Source organism: Phalacrocorax aristotelis, chromosome 2 (assembly GCF_949628215.1).
Source record: "Phalacrocorax aristotelis chromosome 2, bGulAri2.1, whole genome shotgun sequence".
Classification (NCBI taxonomy): domain Eukaryota; kingdom Metazoa; phylum Chordata; class Aves; order Suliformes; family Phalacrocoracidae; genus Phalacrocorax; species Phalacrocorax aristotelis.
This window is the reverse complement of record NC_134277.1, coordinates 86,445,193-86,463,097: the sequence shown is the minus strand read 5'-3', so window position 1 is coordinate 86,463,097 and position 17,905 is coordinate 86,445,193. Positions and strand designations below refer to the sequence as shown.

At 41.3% G+C, this 17,905-nt stretch overlaps 1 protein-coding gene across 1 annotated transcript in view; it reads right to left on the bottom strand.

Annotated features, from left to right (window-relative positions):
- ANKH (ANKH inorganic pyrophosphate transport regulator) overlaps window positions 1-17,905 on the bottom strand; it is a 103,468-nt gene that overhangs the window by 1,814 nt on the left and 83,749 nt on the right. The window contains exons 9-11 of the mRNA XM_075084256.1: window positions 2,848-2,977; window positions 1,714-1,837; window positions 1,028-1,127 (exon numbers count right to left, since the gene is read on the bottom strand). Coding sequence (XP_074940357.1) covers window positions 1,028-1,127; window positions 1,714-1,837; window positions 2,848-2,977 — 354 coding nt within the window. The remainder of the gene's footprint in view (window positions 1-1,027; window positions 1,128-1,713; window positions 1,838-2,847; window positions 2,978-17,905) is intronic.

Genomic DNA, 17,905 nt, shown 5'->3' with positions numbered 1-17,905 from the left:
TTTCTTATGACCCTTGTACGGCTTGGTCTACTCCCATGGCCCGCACAGGTAACACGTATCAAAACTTGTTTCAGTTTGTGCCAACATAAGGCTTTTAGATATTCTACCTTCCGTATTCTTTTGCTAAAAACAGAAGTGGTGGGCATCTTCACTTGGCCTTTAGTAAGAAGTCTAATTAAAAAAAAAAACAGTAAATGCATAGATGATGTTTTCTGTTCCCACCCGTGAAGTCCGTCTGCACCATGGAATGATGCACTCACCATGCCATCTCTGCCTGGGGCTGGGCCTGGTGCCTACACAGTGCCTTGAACACATAACTGGAAGGGCGCAACATGCAGGTACTGCAATGTACCCAGTCACCTAGCCAATATTCATCCTGTGTTTGACTTCATTTAGTGGAATATTCTTTAAAATCCGTGTACTGCTACCACTCCATACATGCAGGATTGTAGTGTGTGAAATACGTAAAAGTATGCCTACGAGAAATCATTGCCTGTTTAAGTACTTGTAAGTTCTTATCCTCTACTGCTGCAGGAGTATACCTTGTTCTAAGCCGCTTCTTCAGATGGCAAAAAAAAAAAAAAAAGCGACTGTACTTTTTGTCCATTTTCAGCAGAGCTGGTTTTATAAAGAAATAAAAGCATACACATATACATATAATAACCTTCGGTAAGTAGTTCTTATGTCTACATAAAGAAGCTACGTTGTACTATACTAGCAGATCTAGAGTGCAAAACAGGTGGTAGTAATGACATGATATCCATGTTCTGAGGAGCAGGAGGTTTACTTCAGACCAGCATGTCCCATGGCCTGAATGCCCACTAGCAGCTGGAGGGCACCTTTTGGTTTTATTTCAACCTGAAGAATTCCCAAGTAGCACTCTCTTGAGACCGCATGGGGAAGCAAACTAAACTCAGTAAGTGGGGATGCTGGGGAGTTATATTTCAAAAGCATACTCTTAATCTGAACTAAAATCCACTATATTCATCAACTGCTTTTACCAGATCTCACAGAGCCTAATTCTTACCTGTTTCCGATAGACGTAACAGGCTGCTATTGCAACCATGGTGGATTCTCCTATAAAACCAGCTAGAAGGGATCCTACTCCAAGAGTGGCTCCATGAACTCTGTGGGTGGCATAAAAAGAAAGTAGTCATGGTTGTGTGAGAATGCATGGTTCGTAATTATACTTCCACTGGCACATAGAATCAATCTGTTGTTAGAAATATTTCCTTCAAAGACAAAATACACTGGTAAAAGAATAATTGGTATTTTAAAGGACTTTTGGGGTTTTTTATGGCTTCATTGTTTAAAAGAAACACTTTCTGAATCAAATTATGGACTAAGAATTTAATGTCTTGTACAGGGTGCTGTAGAACAGATTATTTATCTTATAAACAAGATATTCTTCCATTAGCTTTCTTAACAGGGCATTTAATGGAATGGAAATAAAATAAATTCCCCGTAGGATACATGTTTGCCTCTCTGATATTTGGCTATTTTTTCAAAAGGGACATCACCGTCATGCTTGCCTAGAGCAAAGTCACACTTGTGAATTTCTATATGTTTCTTTTCCAGGTATTGACACTACTTAGGCTTTATATTATGGTGTATTTATGTTCTGAGCTACCCAAATACAGCTTTTAAGTGACAGGAAATAGCAATGAAGAGGAAAGCAAACCCATCAGCTCTGTGGCAAGGAGGATGATTTACCCCATGTAAGGCAGCACAATGAGACTGGTGATGAGGACGATAATCCGCAGCACTGAGCTGGGTGCCAGCACAAATGTCTTCTTTAGAGTCATCAGCCAGCCAGTCAAGTGCGCTCTGACCGTCACTGTTCATAAACCGGGGGAGGGGAGGGGATGGGAAGAAAGGGAGGTGAGAGTAATAAAAAAATATCAGTCATCCCATATGAAGCCTTTTCATGCAGAGAGCACTGTTCAGAACTGATGATGGTGAAACTTGTTTCTGATAACTTTGCACACTGGGAAGCCCTACTAGAAATGAAGTAGATCTTGTGTCCAAATTGCTTTAATATACTGTTTTTTGAGAAAACGAAGTGCCAGTTACAGACAGCAAGCCTTCCTGAGAGCTGTTCTCTTAAAACCAGTTTACTAGATGGCCCATTCTGTTTTCTTCATTGAAAGAATATCCCTTCTCTAAACAGAAATCATACCAAGGAAAATTCTCCCTCTAGCTCCCTTGTGGTATATAGTGTGACAGCTAGTCACAAAAAATGGTACCTACATATTCCTATTCTTATATTTGGTGTTTATTACAAAACTGTCTTGTCATATAAGCAGAAAACACCACAGGATGTAGCATTTCATTACAGAAGTCAGAATTTTTTTGAGGGGAAACATTTCGATTACTGCTGTCAAGCTTGCCTCTCTCTTGGATACGGGCATTAACTTTTATTCTATATTGCTTATCCTCTGATGATATCTGAACGTGCCACTGAGTTTGGCAGCAGAAGGGGAGAGTAATGGAGGTGATGCTGCTGTGGAGCTGTCCTAGATGCTATTCCAAACAGTTAATTTCAGTCTTGGCATGCAAGTACTGCTACTGCCATTCATGCGTGTGTTCCTAGTCAGCTACAGTAGACAGAATTCAGATTTTTGACAGTCAGAAATCTGCCTAATGACAGACTGCTCTTACTGCAACCTTTGTATCTTGACTACTGATGTAAATCGTCTTGGTCTACACCAACTTCCAACAAAACCCCTGTTACTTATGCTAGGCATGCTTTTAGCCACTCCATGTTCAGCCATGCCAGACTCTATGACCACACCACAAAGTTGGTTTGGTTTTGAGGTTACAGAGTTTTTATTTTCTTCTTTTTACCTGGAACTGGGAAGAAGGAGAAGATGCGCAAAGGAACAACACACAGCTCTGCAAAAGCGAAGTCTACTCCAATTATGTCAACTAAAATCTTCTCTGACACGTTTGGCGTCCAAAACATCACAAAACAGAGCTAGGAAGAACAAAATTAAGAAGTGTTTGTTTTTCAGAAGGGAAGCACGACAAAAGATAGGCCCTCCTGGTCTAAAACATTTGTTTACTCTACTGATGGGTATTTTTGGTATTAAATGAAAGAAGAGGATGGATACAAAGTAATAAAAATATGTTTGCTTTTCTAAAATGTTCAGGGGTCTGTAGCATGCAATGATTAAGGTTTTAATCATCACTAAGGCAGGCGTATTTTATGATTAACTTTAATCACTTTATTTAACCATTCTCCTGTGTTTCTGCCTCTTTGCGCATAGACTGATGAAAGAAAATAACAAAACTTACATGTTAAGCAACAGCCCTGACTCAAGCAATCAGTAAAAAAAAGCACCACACAAATGCATGCAAACCTAACAGAATTATTTGTCGTCTGAGCTTTGATTCTAATGATTCAAACGTTACAGTTCAGTCTGACTGTAATCAAGACAAAATTGGAGGGAAGGTTTTAAAAGGTTCTTCAGAGAGCCACTCTAACCACTAACAGTTCTTGACTTTGATTTAAACTGAGGATGCTGAACGCTCCAAAAGTGACGACCAATTTTCTTGACAATTAAGAGTGGTAAACAGATTCTCATTTCTCTCAAATCAATCAAAAATATTGAAAAAGAAACAATCACAAGCAAAGTTTCATAAACACAGTCTGAATTAATTTCCTTTACTTTGAGAAACATATTTGAAGCACTGTTTTGCAACAACTGAAAGACATTTTAAAATATTTAGATGCAGTAAGATCTAATGTGCACACAGTATATTTATACTCAGCTTGCATGCAAATACAGAGAGTACACAAGTAAAAGATGCATGTTAACTTCAGAAGCAATTCCTACTCTTTGTGTTCCTCACATACCAAGACGGATGCATATAGAAAGAATTTTTATGGTCCCTGCAAATGGTTGTACTTGAATGGACTAATTATTACAACAGTAAGAAACCTGATTTTTACAGTACTTGCTCTGGTTAAGGCACCCATATTTCTACAGATTATCAAATGTTTTAATAACTAAAGATGTGAAGTACTCCAAGACCCAGAGATCTGACCTAAATCTAAGATGAGGGGTTTAAACACACTGCTGATACTAGTACTGTTGGTATGTAATATGACTGATACCAAGGCAAAAGGTGTTCAGCACAGTCCTGCAGACACGGTGCCCTCAGGCCACAAATCCCGAGTTTTTTTATTTTAAAGAGTGTGCTGTTTAGTCTGTACATGAAAGGAAAACTTCCATAAAAAACCTGCACCAAATGGTACAGTGGTAGTACATGCTGCTTAATTTTTCGGTCAGTCCTCAGGCAGGGCTTCAGTCCGGGCTGAGGCTCTTGGCAGCTGGAAGGTCCAGCTTTGGTTCAAGGCACTCACTGAAGAAAGGTGCTGACAGCCCTCACAGGACTTTTCCTGTAAGAAGGGGTACCAGACATCCTTTCAAGTATAACTACTTTGTCATTTAAGCTGGTATTGTGATTCAAAAAGTGATTTCTCCCTGTTATTCTTGCAGTAAAGCAGATGTTAAGGAAGCAAGCTCACTGAACGGGGTAAAACTTGGGACCTTAAATGCTCTGGCACTCCTCTGTCAGGTTACAAACCAGTATACCAGGTAAATTATGTGCACTGGCTGTACAATTTGATGGCTCTGTAAGACTTTATAACCACTCCTCTGTAATTTACCCTACAAGCTAGCATCATAGTATCTAGCTCTTATTATCCAGTTGCCACATCCCAACATACTCAGATGACTTTTAAAGCTAGTCTTTGAAGTCCTACCACCTCCAAGACAGCTCTCATTCTTTGGTTGTGTGCCAGAGATTGTCCTTTCTGTTTAGCCTATGAGTATCCAGACTGCAGAAGCTTCCCCAGGTCCGTGACTGAATGGCCTGCGGGAGGTCTCACATTCTGACAGCCTACGTGCTGAACTTCCCTGCAAAAAGGCGCATCTTCAGTTGTCTTCACTTCTTAGGGTAGGAACTACTATTTATTTTTCACAACTGAATGCTTTACTTGACTAACTTGATGCTGTCTTGTGGTGTATCTCCACCACCTATACGGAGATAAGTGGAGGAAGGTAAGAGCAGAAGACAAATGAAGTGAGCAAGGAGGTTTTTCTAGTTTAGCCAGCACTTCTCTCTCGCTGCCAAACTACTTGTACAGGGTACAACTGAAGCAGAGGGGACAATCTATAGAAGAGAATGTTGTATGGCTGAGAATCCAGTTGTTAAAAAGTAACTGTACAGTGACAAGGGTGAATTCTTTCATTGTTGCAGACGCCATTAGGCAGACTGCAGTTTTTGTAGTCTTACTGCAAATGACCTGTAAAGCAACCATACAGGGAATATTTTGTCAAACCTTTCTTCAAAGTCCAATAAATAAAATGAGATGCAAAGATGCCCACTCTTCAATTACAATTTGCTGTTTTCATGAAAGCAGAGACCTTTACGCTGCTTGTACCGCACAACACCATGAGCATCCTACTGCGCAGTACAGTTACTGCTGCTGCAAGGTTCCATACGTTTATGCCAACAGCGGAGTCTGACCACTGCTAGCAAAAGGCAAATAGAGCCGTCTTTCCTTCTTCAACAGCTGCTTGAAAGAATATTCCAACATGATTAGACAGGCAAGCAAATAAGTGAACAAAAGGATTGTCCTCAGCCTCTCTGAAGTTAAAGATTGTTTCTGGCCTTAGAACAGACTTAATCTCCATCCAGCTCCTACGGGAGGAAGGTCAGTTTGCAAATCAGAGGTAATGACTTATACCCAGGTGGTATGCAGTCATTCCTCCTCAACTGTTGCAAACTGCAGCCTTCCCCACCCCCCTGATCAGCAAAGTCAGTGCTGATAAATGGCTTCTAAGAGCATGTCTTATATAGCAGCTGGTGGGTAAAGACAGCAGTGACTGCTAAACTCAAGAATAAGCAGTTTGAGGAGGTGAGGCATGGTAGCAGAAGGACTTTCTATTTATGTCTCAGCATGTTTCTATCTTTTGGATGTGATATTGATAGCTACTTTCGTTCTGCAAAGTGATTTCTCTCTGTCATCTTATGAGCAGATATTTTTGTTTGCCTGCAGGGGACAAAGCTTCAGGAAAAGAAATTAATGTTTTGCATCATGCAAGTCCTCTGCTATTTAACTTCTAGAGTACTTGCAACTTGGGAAGTTTCCATGTTATTTCAAAGACAAATTCAAAATATAGTGGAAAAAATCAGGCTCTGCTTCAGGAAAAGAGCAACGCTAAACATGCAAATGAGGGAAGGTAGTTTGGCTACTGATTTTATTACAGATGAGGTATATTAAAAATAGGATGAAGTCTTAGCTTTCTGTAATGCTGAGTGGTCTGTATGTTTGTGATTACTTCGGCAAAGGGCGAAGACTGATCAGAAAGGAGACCGGAGAAGATGGTAACAGATTAAATGATGCAAATAGTCCAGTGAAACACAAGAGGATGGCACACACAGTTAGGGATGGGATCTACTGGAGTAAGCAGTGGTAAATTCCTCGGGCTCAGATCCGGAAAGATTTTTGGAAATAGATTTACCTATAGTATGCCTTAGCATCTCTCCTATCTTTCTTCTGGTTAAACACTGTTTCCCTCTCCTCCTTATGTCTTTCTGCATGTGTCTGCCAGGTTAAAAATAGAATAAATAGCCTGGGTAGAGTTACAGTTATACCTTTATTTAATCCGATCAAGAGGTGAAGATGAAACAGTAAATGCTTCAGCATAGGCTAGCAACAACACGCATGCATAATGACGCTGCAGCTTCAGGTTGCAATTGCAGTTGGCTTCAATGGCTATATACAGTAATGAATACTGACCTTGGCACCTCTGCTGAGGTGGAAGCATTTTAATGCTTTGGGAGTAAGGATTTTGATGTGGAATTCCAGCAACAGAATTGACTTGATTTTCTGTTATCTTATGGTATGAGCACAGCATGATATTAAAGGATAGTTTTGTTAAAGCCTTTGATCATTTAAATAGAACTTCGGCTGAGCAGTGATGAACATTTCAAAAACACAGGAAAAGGAAGCAAGATATAAACAGGAGAGCGGAACACTACAGAGAATATGCAGAGCCGACTACAGACAGTAGTATTTATTATGGTGTTATCTCTGTAAAAACAACAGTAGCCTTAGTATTTCTGAAAGTGTTAATCATTTGAACTGGTCTGAAGGGTTGTGCTATTGGGTAACAAGTCTTTAATTGATCTACAGCAGTAGAATTTGAAAGACTTTTAAAAATATGTCAGTAATTTACAGCGGCATAAGAAAATCAGTACAGCTGTACTAGATCAGATCAAAGCTCCAGCTAGATAAAGTACCCTGCTAAAGGTCACCAGGGGTTGTGCAAGGAAAGGGCGCACGGAGCAGGGCAAGTGCAGAGTAAGAGATGCCCTTCCTTGGCTTCATGGTCTGAGCTGCTGGCTGCTAGGGCTTCAGGTGTTCGGTAACTGTGAGGCACCTTCATCCCATGCAGCATTATCTCGTGCATACAGAATATCTAATATGAGTGGGTTGTGGGTTTTTTTCCCAATCTAGTTGCGCATTAAAGTAAAAAAAGTCTCACTTGTGGCTTAGACGCTCTCTGTAAGTAGGTGTGCTTACGTTCGTGTGGAACCTTGCTATTCTCAGCTAGCAAATTCAGTGCCTAGGCCTATTAAATGGTTGCAGGTCAAAAACTTTTGCCATCAACCAGCCTGACAGAATGCACCAAATCTTTGTTTTGGCAGGGAAAGTATCAAACTGGTAGTGGTTAATCCCACTTCTCTTTAATCTCTTTACTTAGCACACTTCATGCATTTGACTGTTCATGAGATTTTGTTTCGGATGGTGCACGTGTGAGTTCGAATGCTAGTAGTTCTTGAAAACTAACAGTCTTTTCATAGCCTCTGCATCTCCTGGAAGCTATTTCCATTTATTCTGGTTGCTGACAGGGATTACGAAACCTCAGAGACCCACTACATAATGCATTATAATACATTATGCTAACAAAGGGTATTGTCATGTGTACAGTAATCTGCAGGGTGCTAGACTGATTTGCTTTTAGGCACTTGTAGAAAGCTGCCTGTCTTTTGGGACATTCATTGATAAATATGAGGCACAAAAGAGTATTCCAGTGAGCTATGAACAACAATACAGCATTTCTAGACTTCAGTGCAGTCTCCAGTTAGAAGAAACACTGCCTGATGACAAAGACAAGATATGGCTCTATGTTCCTCAGAAAGAAGCTATGGAATCCAAAACAGGTGTTTTAAAAAATAGGTTAGACACATACCAGCCTGGAATGAGACGGGGTAACAGATTTTACCGTGGGGAAGGGTGCTGTTAAATCTGCTAAAGGTTATTCTATGATGAAATGCAGTTCATATTTTTTTCCTCCAAAACAGCTCTCAGCAGATGTTTCCTATCATTTGTTGGACTTGCTGTATTTGCAAAAGTATGCCTGTCCAAGAGGTGTTTTACTCTCAAAATATTGTTCTGTGTATGTATCGAGGATTGCATCTTAACTAATTTAACCCATGCCTTGCTCATGACCTCCCTATGCCCTATGCTACATGGCGCCCAGGGAGGGCAGAGGAAATCTACTTCATGCCTTATTACACATCTCAGCTTTGGATTGCACCTCTGATCTTTGGGATAGCATCAGTGAAGTTTATAACTTCTATTCATATCGAAGAATACAAGTAATATGATTTTGCCTTTTGAAGTGTCCCTGAGTCTTACGTGGTCTCATCTCCTGATATACCAAACATCTCCATGGCTTCGCTCTTTCTCACATAAGCAGAACTTCCATAATTGTGTCTCCTTTCAGAGCTTGTATCACACTTACCAGATGAGCTGATCTCGCAGATATGTTTGTAAGTCAAAAGAATATCTTGTTCTAACCTGCATCAGTGCAAAAACCTGAATTTGACTCCTCTGTTCAACACCTTATTTTGCAAGATGTTGAGAAAAAAAATATTTTGTTGAATCTTTTAGTGGTGTTCTTATGGCTATTCCAAATCCATACCTTCACTGACCTTGAAAATTTAGTTTTCTAAATTACTCTGTAGTACAGGGGCTTGTCACTCAAAAACTTACTCTAGCAACTTAATGTTCAAAGAAACTGCACTTCTGTGTTTTTATGAAGAGTAGAAGTAACGAGAGTTTTGAATTGTTAACTGCTGTTAACAATTAACTGTCCTGAAACTACAAAAATGGCTATCAATTACACCCCTTCTCAGACCACAGTTGGAGTGTATTTCCATGTTGAATATAGCTGTGCAACAGAATACAAATCCCTAATACCTCCTGGAGCACTCGTGCCACTATGCAGTCTCTCAAATAGTTGAACAACATGGAAAATGTTCAACAGGGTTCTTATGAAGGAACAAGATCCAACCACTCAACAACTGACACAAATAAGGCATTTTGTGTTTTATCGTGCACCAAAAAATCAAAGTCTGTTTTATGATAGACGTTATTCTCCATTGATAGGTAATCACATGTGAGTTTAAGATTAAAATAATCAAGTGAGAAACTGGTTGCCTTTTGTGTTGGTTTTGGCTGGGGTAGAGTTAATTTTTTCATAGTAGCTAGTATGGGGCTGTTTTGGATTTGTGCTGGAAACGGTGTGGATGACACAGGGATGTTTTAGTTACTGCTGAGCAGGGCTCACACAGAGTCAAGGCCTTTCCTGCTGCTCACCCCACCCCACCAGCGAGCAGGCTGGGGGTGCACAAGAAGCTGGGAGGGGACACAGCTGGGACAGCTGACCCCAACTGACCCAAGGGATATTCCATACCACGTGGTGTCATGCTCAGCAGTAAACTAGGGGGAAGGTTGGCCAGTGGATGCTGCTCAGGGACTGGCTGGGCATTGGTTGGTCGGTGGTGAGCAATTGTTTTCACTTGCATCACTTGTCTTTTATCTCTGTAATTTTCCTTTTCGTTACAACTTATTTTATTTCAATTACTAAACTGTTCTTATCTCAATCCATGAGTTTTCTCACTTTTACCCTTCCAATCCTCTTCCCCTCATCCTACTGGGGGCAGGGAGTGACTGAGTGGCTGTGTGGTGCTTAGTTGCCCACTGGGGTTAAACCATGACATCTTTAATGACTCAGGTTTTTTTTTTGTTAGTTGGTTTTTTTTTTAAAGCATGCTGCTATAAACAATCATAAAGTTCTTTGGAAGCTGTGGAGGAATTGCTGGGCATGGTATGACAGCAGAGGCCAGCATCTCTGGCTTGCTATGGAAGCTGCTTATACCACAGCCTGGCCTGCTCCAGAATGGACCTGTAGAATCCTACGCTACCTTTGCTATAAACCATGTCAGACAGCAGTCTTTGCACAGCCACCCCAGTTTTGGCAGTTTTGAGGAGTTTTTAATATACAACTCTTACGGAAAAAAAAAATCATCCGCCTAAATGGAGGCATTGAAGGTTCCCATAGTCTGATGCTCTGTTGAGATATCGTGATGGGCTCACATGCCCTGTAATTCTGAAACGGGTAGAAAGCGGGTCCATTTCTTGAGTGGGATGTGTGGTTTTCAAGACCAGACTGGCCAAAGCCCCAGGGAACCTGCCCTGACCTCACAGCTGACCCTGCTCTGAGCCCTTCCAACATGAACAATCCTGTGATCCTATGAAGCAAAAAGCCCTGGATCTGTGTGCCGTAGGAATGTCAGACCACAGTCATACCTGAAAGCAGTTTATCATAATGCCGATGACTTGAATCACAAGGGCATTCTCTTATAGCAGTTATCCCTCAGGCGCACGCAAGTCAGCATAGATTTCTCTGAACCTTGTGTTCTGCAAAGGGTGGCAGAAAGCTGAAAACAGCTGTCATAGAATTTGTCAAGCAGCAGGGGGAGCAAAAGGAACCAGAGCCTGCCTGCAGGAAAACTCCCTAACTTCACATCTGAAATAATTGGTTTCTACAGATCTAAGTCTCCCCATGCCTCCCCCAGCTTTCCTTACAGTTCAGAGTGACGCAGCACGACATTCTTCGGAAATAAAGGTAGGTCCAGCAGCTGCACAATACACTGACTCTCTGATACCATTAACATGATGCCACATCTGCCTTCTCACCAACCACTGCTGAAAATACTTAGGTGGTATTTTTCAGGCTGGGTAGGGTCACTAAATTGTTTAAGATAGTCATTGTATCTCCCCATTGAATTATGCTGCTTTATTTTTTACAGAAAGCAGGGTATTTTACTGAGTACAGCCTCACTTTAAAAAAGCTTGAATAAATCAAAGCTGGCAGATTCCTAGGCTCTCTGTGACAACTGTTGACTTCACAACTTAGCCATTTTCTTGTGTCCTGAGTTTTCTGCAGCCCTTGCTGCTTCCTATTGTGATGACAGAGTTTCAGCAGAAACATGCTGCAGTGACAATTTTTGACCCTTCCTCTTCTGCTTGCTCCAGCCACTTATGCAGAATAGACCCTTTGTATGAAACCTAAACAATCATGAAGGAGACATCAATCTCCACCTCACTGGAGCAAACAGAAATCCTTTGTTCCAGGACAAAGGCTCAGTGCAGTACCATTGATGGGACACGGCCATCATGAGGGTTTTATAAAGTCAGCCTCTGGTGGTCCAGCATCTTCCTGAGCAGGCAGGAATACTTCCACTCATGTCTGAAATAATTTTTACTGAAGTGTGAACTAAACCTGACCTTGAAAAGGTAAAAAGCTTCTAGAGCGATTGTCTGCCAATATGTCATTTTCCAATTGTTATTTTTTTTCTGTCAGCAGCCTGAATATAAAAAAAACATCTGGGAATACAGAGACGGGCAAAATCAAAGCAGTGAAAACAAACTCATCCTCTGGATGGGTGGTATTATTCTAATAGCTGTCCTTGGCACCCTTATAATGTATGACAGAAAGAATAAAGAATGGGGATTTAGTCTGAAAAGTTAATGCTGTTTTTCTGAATGTGAATATCCTAGATAGGACTTGTGAAATCTCCTTGATACAATGAGGCTATAATGAAGCCATTCATGAAATAAGATTGAGGAATGTGGGGGAACTTTGTCCCTCTTTTTTAATTTTCTTTCTTTGTATACTCACGACAGATAATGACACTGAACTCAGTCACTCAGGGAATTCCAGATACTGACACTGTAAGCAGCTGGCGTTGTGTCCGCTGAGACGGACCAGTTCCTCACTGTGACATTTCTTCCTGCCTCTCAGTCCTATTATCCCATGAATCTAATCCCATGAATCTAATAAAGCCCAGCTGTAACCTTTGATAATAAAGCAATACAGAGTTGTAAAATAAAGAGAGCCAATAAAAGATACAAAAAAAATGAATGAACCTTGAACACAAATCCAGTGGCCTCTGCAATGGCTTAAACTTTTGGCTGCTTTTTGACCTGTGACACTGAATGTCACAGGTATATATACAGTGCCAGCAAAGCATGGTTTCTATGCATGTTTCCCTTCATTCATCTTTAAACTTGGGAAGAAAAACTACATGGAAAGCTAAATAATGCCGTATACTACTTTGGTTCTGAAGAAAAAGCCGTTTGTACTGGTTCTTAAAGCCAATTGCTAGCCATGCCTAAGTTCTTCTTCATTACAAAAAGTTATTTCTGAAAGCAAGCAACAAATACCAGGAATGGAGGGATACACTGCAGTAGCTACTCTGAGCCTGAAGCTCTTCAGCACTACACGGGGGGAATTAATAATTCTCACAAGCAGGAAAGGAGATATTCAGGGAAAATCTCCTGTTGAGGGGAGCTGTAAGCATGACCTTGGACACGGTAGGATGAACTACTGCTTGAATCTGGGTGAACTGGACAATGTACTAAAAAGCATGATTGCTTTAAATTTGCTGGAAGGGGAATGAGGATAGGCAGTATGAATCTATGATTTGATATTGTGTGATGCATTGAAAAATTTCAATTATTATTCAAACTCTAAAGTCCCATATCCAGACTTAACTTCCTTAAAAAACAAACAAAAAAACACACAAAAACCATATAACCTTGGTCAGCTTTAGAAAACAACACAGGCTTGCCCTAGTTAAGTATATGCCCTATGTATAGCACTAGCCACTTTAAGAAAGTTGCCTCTTAAGTAATCTTCCATTAATAAATTCTAATGCAGTGGCTGGTAACTGATGTGCTGGAATGCTGCAAAACTCCAGCTCACGTCCCTGGTCATGTTTGTTAAAACACTAGCACCTCAAAAACTGAAAAGCATTATTGCCATCAGAAGCCGTGTTACCTTTTTGACCCAGAATTCAAATCTTTGATTTCTACAGAGTAACTTTGCCTGTGCAATGTTATAGTTTGGGCACATGAACACTGATAAACTCACAGGTTTCATTGTTAAAGTGAAAGAAATCATCATGATGAATCCTGTTTTCCATGGTGTGGCTAAGTTCTTTCCTCTAGTAAGGCAGAAATGCTGCAGTAGTCAAATCCTCAAGATAGAAAAGATTAATGAGGCTTGTAACTGGATGTCATACTGCATTCCCCTTTGCAGGAAAGATGTGGAGTATCTGAAAGGCCAAGGAAGTTAAAGTACAGCTTCTCCTTTTCAGACCCTGATGCTATTCCCTCGACCATGAGTCATAAATTCATGAAAAAATGAGGCTTTGTTAACATCAGTCCATATGTAACTACTTGTCCAGCTGCTGGGCTCTCCTGCACTGTCACTGCACAAAGGCTACATCTTTGGCTCTCTCTTTAGCATTAAATATTCTCATATTTCACACACACAAACCCCACATCCCACCCTCTTTCCCCAGTTCCCAGCTTGGCCCTGGTGGGCCATCTTCTGAATGTCTGCTATCAGTCATTTGGTAAGAGTTGAGATGGGGAACTGGGAAGGTTTCAGCTTTGCATGAAGGTTAGCTGTAAAGCACAGAGAGGAACGCCTAAATTAAGGACCTCAGAAATCACCACTTTGTTCTCAAAACGCTTTCTTCAGCTTGTGAACTAAGAACCAGCATCAGCAGCCTGGAATGTATATAGCTATCAAAGCTGTAAGAGTTGTAATAACCAGGTTATTTTCTCGGGTAGCAACCCTGTCTCAATACACAGAGAACCGTGGCATAGTCACAAGGAAATAGAAACAGCACCCCTTGCTTTTCTTGTTCCCTCTTCCAGCACCTGAATCACTTGAAACCACAGAGATGAGGCAGCAGATACTTGGGCAAAGGTCTTTTAAGTAAGAGTGAAGGAGGAATAATGGAGTAAAAGCCCTGATAGTCTCTTGCATTGGTCAGAATTTGCAAATCACTTTGCTCTACTCTAGGTTGGTCTTTACCAAACTTAATCAAGTGTGTACACGGGAACCTTCTCACTCTAAATGCTAAAATGCTGAAGTGCATGAAGGTGAGGGTGCATTCACAGTGGCTAAATGTCAGCCTGCGTGGGAGTGGGACTCCAGAAACCAACCAGCTCACACGCAGCAAGAGATGCCTGCTGCATGGAACTGCCATGCAGTTATATCATGCTATTGACACTCCTGCCTTCAGAAGGTTTCATCAGTGAAACAGGAACATGTTCCTTGGCATTTCTCAATATGCAAGCCTAATTCATATTACCCTGGATGGAAGCTAAGGAAGCCTAATAGGACAGTAGTAAATCTTGCTGCGGAGGCGCAAAGAATTCTTTAACTTCTGCCCTTTACCAACGATTGCTTTATGCCTCACTGCTTAGCAGGACAGCGTAGCTGAAAACATCAAATACATCAATGTCTTACATATGCAAAAGCTTTACTCAGGATATTTTGTCACGTGGAAAATGAACGTTTTGCTGAGTTCACCTGGAAATTAAACAACTATTGAGTAAAAAAATAATGTTTGGTAGATGCATAGCATCAGAGTGGGAATACATCAATAAATCAATGCTATATAAATAATATACCGAGTTGGTATGAATGTTCTGTCTTCCCTCATGTGGGCCCTAGTTTTATCTGCCAATGCCTACGTTCCACTGGCCGGTGAAGCCTTGCTGATCAACGGGACAGGACAGTCGGCAAGCAGTAGCCACCTGGCAGTTCCTAGTTTGGCATAACCAAATCCAAAGCAGAGCACAAAAGCTTGGGCATCTGGAGCTGCCCTTTAAATAGACGAGGCTTCTCAGCCTGAATGAAACTCTGCTGCTTCTCCTCCACAGGGACTGGCTCTAGCTCTTACAGAATTAAGTAGAAAGCAGCAACTACCAAGTCCTGTATTCTGTACTGCAGTTCTTTCATACTGGGAATTTTCCCTGCTGCACTGGCTTCCTTGTTCTTGATCAGGGTTCTTTTCTTATCTCTCAGGCGCTTGACAATTAATTATAGAAGATAACCAAGCAGATGATGACAGGAGATCAGGCAAATGATGGGATGGCTTGCAGTAAACAGTCACCAAATGGGACAGAGACTTTCCTCCTCCCTTCTTCGGGCTGAAACTGGATTGTCCCATCACAGGGACAATTCACAGCAGAAGAAACCCTGTGACTCTGGAGCCCTCTCTGCTGTTTTAAGACTGTGATGAGATTCCTCTATAGCGTCTTGCAAAATCAGTTAAAGAGCCTATGGTTTCCAGGCGAACATGCTAAATGCTGCTGCTTAAAACTTCTGATCGTTAAAATACAATATATTCCCCCCTTTATATATAATGGCATTCTGCATATAATTCTATACTTATCAGATACATATTTATAATTACATGCACTGTATGCATACAAGATGAATATAACTGCCAACTGATGGTAGCTTACGCTGCTGTGGTACAAGATGTAAGCACTGGAGAGCTGACACAATGCCTGCATGCTGCTCTTCCTAAGGGGCTGATAACCTCCCGCAAATGAAAGAAACAGACAGTTGCTCACCGGCAGGAACCCTTAGAAATCAAGACACATTTTTTCCACTGTCAAAAGAGTAAGTTCAGGTACGAATCTAAATACTACATTCTATTTACAAAAAATTTAATATTTCATTATAGAATATAAAAAATGGCCTAATATATAATATAGAAAGTAATACTTTAAGTATTAGAAACATTTTAAAGCTATCATTAGACTCCTGATTTATGGGCAGACCTGACTGTAAAGCAGGTGACATTTTGACAGGTACTGACACACACACGTATTCAATTCTCGGGCCCAAATATATAAGCCGGTAAACTGACCAGCTGTTCGCTCCTGAGTACATGAGATTTAAACTTTCACTGAGATTTAAATGTAATGCAGGTTACTTGGCATTTGAATTTGATTACCACAACACAACTGATGCAGATCAATTAGTTCAGTTTAAGTGCCTGTGCCTTCACTTCAGTTGAAATTTCATGGCTTTAAAATTTTTTTTTATTTTTAATAAAGGGATTTACAGTTTTTAGTAGTTTTTCTGTGGCTTGTAACAAGTGAATCTGAACTTTGTAAGCCTTGCATGAGCCACGCACTCATACATGAGTGTAAATGTGAAAGCTTACCCTCCACTCTATCTTTCAGTCTCCTTTGGGAATAGAAAGGAATGGAAAATCACAGGGCAAACTTGAACATCTGGATTTTGTTTCTTAAGCGGTGTCCGCTAATTAAACAAAAAATAGCATTCTACATAATTAGCTTCTCCCCTTAATTAGCCTGTTTATTCATGAGAAGTGCTACTTTCCCCATTTATCTGTAACTACGTGTTAATTTAAAAAAACAGCAAAGCAGCATTGAAATTCCTTTTATAATAGTACTGGTGCTGTTACACTTAAAGCTGGAAAGAGCTTTGAGCTGTTTCTAATAGAACACACACTAAAACTGAGGAGTACTGTGCAGCTCCCCTGCTGTACATTAACTTGGTGACAGACGGCTGAACGTGGCATGGTGCGCACAGCATGTCACCCTTGGCACCTTGAGCCTGTCTTATTGGTAAGGGAAAGCCTGTTGTAACACATAAAGCACTCAAGAATATGAAGATACAGCTGGCCACATGTCTTGCTGACACTTTAGTTAACAGGAACCATGCAGCTAGCAGGTGCTGGTGTTTGGAAATGTATTCCTAAAGCACCGTGGTCTGCTCCAGCTGAGGCTGCTTGAAGAGGAAGCTGAGCTGAATAGCACAGTTCACTAACTACCGCTCTAAGAACCGATTGCTCCTTCCCTTGTATAAACAAACAAATACAGACCATTCTGGGTCATTTTGAGTGCTGGTGAGCTAGAGAGCTTTCACAGTGGCCTCTGAGAAATTGCTTTCTCTAATCACCATCTTCTATGCTCCTCATGCAGTGATCTTGCTTCAGCCACTTAGAGCGGGCTGAGCTCTTACCCCAATGGCAGCGGCTTAAACGAGGGTGCTCCCAGCTCTTGTTAAGTAACACATCACTTGCCTTCCAAGCTGACTTGGAGACATGAACAGATACCACCACTCCCAGTCCCCTCAGAGTTAAAAGTCCCACTTTCCTTAGCGCTGCTTGCACAATCGATGGCTTGCTTTCAACTCGGGGCGCGCAACTTCACCGACTTGCGCAGGCTGTGAACACAGACGGGTGCATCAGGGCATGGCTGTGACCGCCCCGTGGAGTGGGCAGCAGCAGGTACAGAGAAGGAGCTTCTGCCCTCCCGACGGAGACCTCTGCTCATCGCTGCCATACGGCACGCACTAACTAACATGAAATCAGCCTGGAGAGCCTTGCAGCTCAGAGGCAGATGACCAAATGCTAATTGTGTGGCTGCCAGCAGCTAACATTAGCCAGGGAAAAGGATCTTAACTGACTGCAACTTCTGTGTCATCACAGACTTAAGGAAGAGCTCAACTGGGAAATGGAGACGAAAGAAAGGAAGAATGGAAGAAAAAGAAAGACAGGAAGGAAGGAAGAAAGGAAAGAAAAGGAAAGAAAAGGAAAGGAAAGGAAAGGAAAGGAAAGGAAAGGAAAGGAAAGGAAAGGAAAGGAAAGGAAAGGAAAGGAAAGGAAAGGAAAGGAAAGGAAAGGAAAGGAA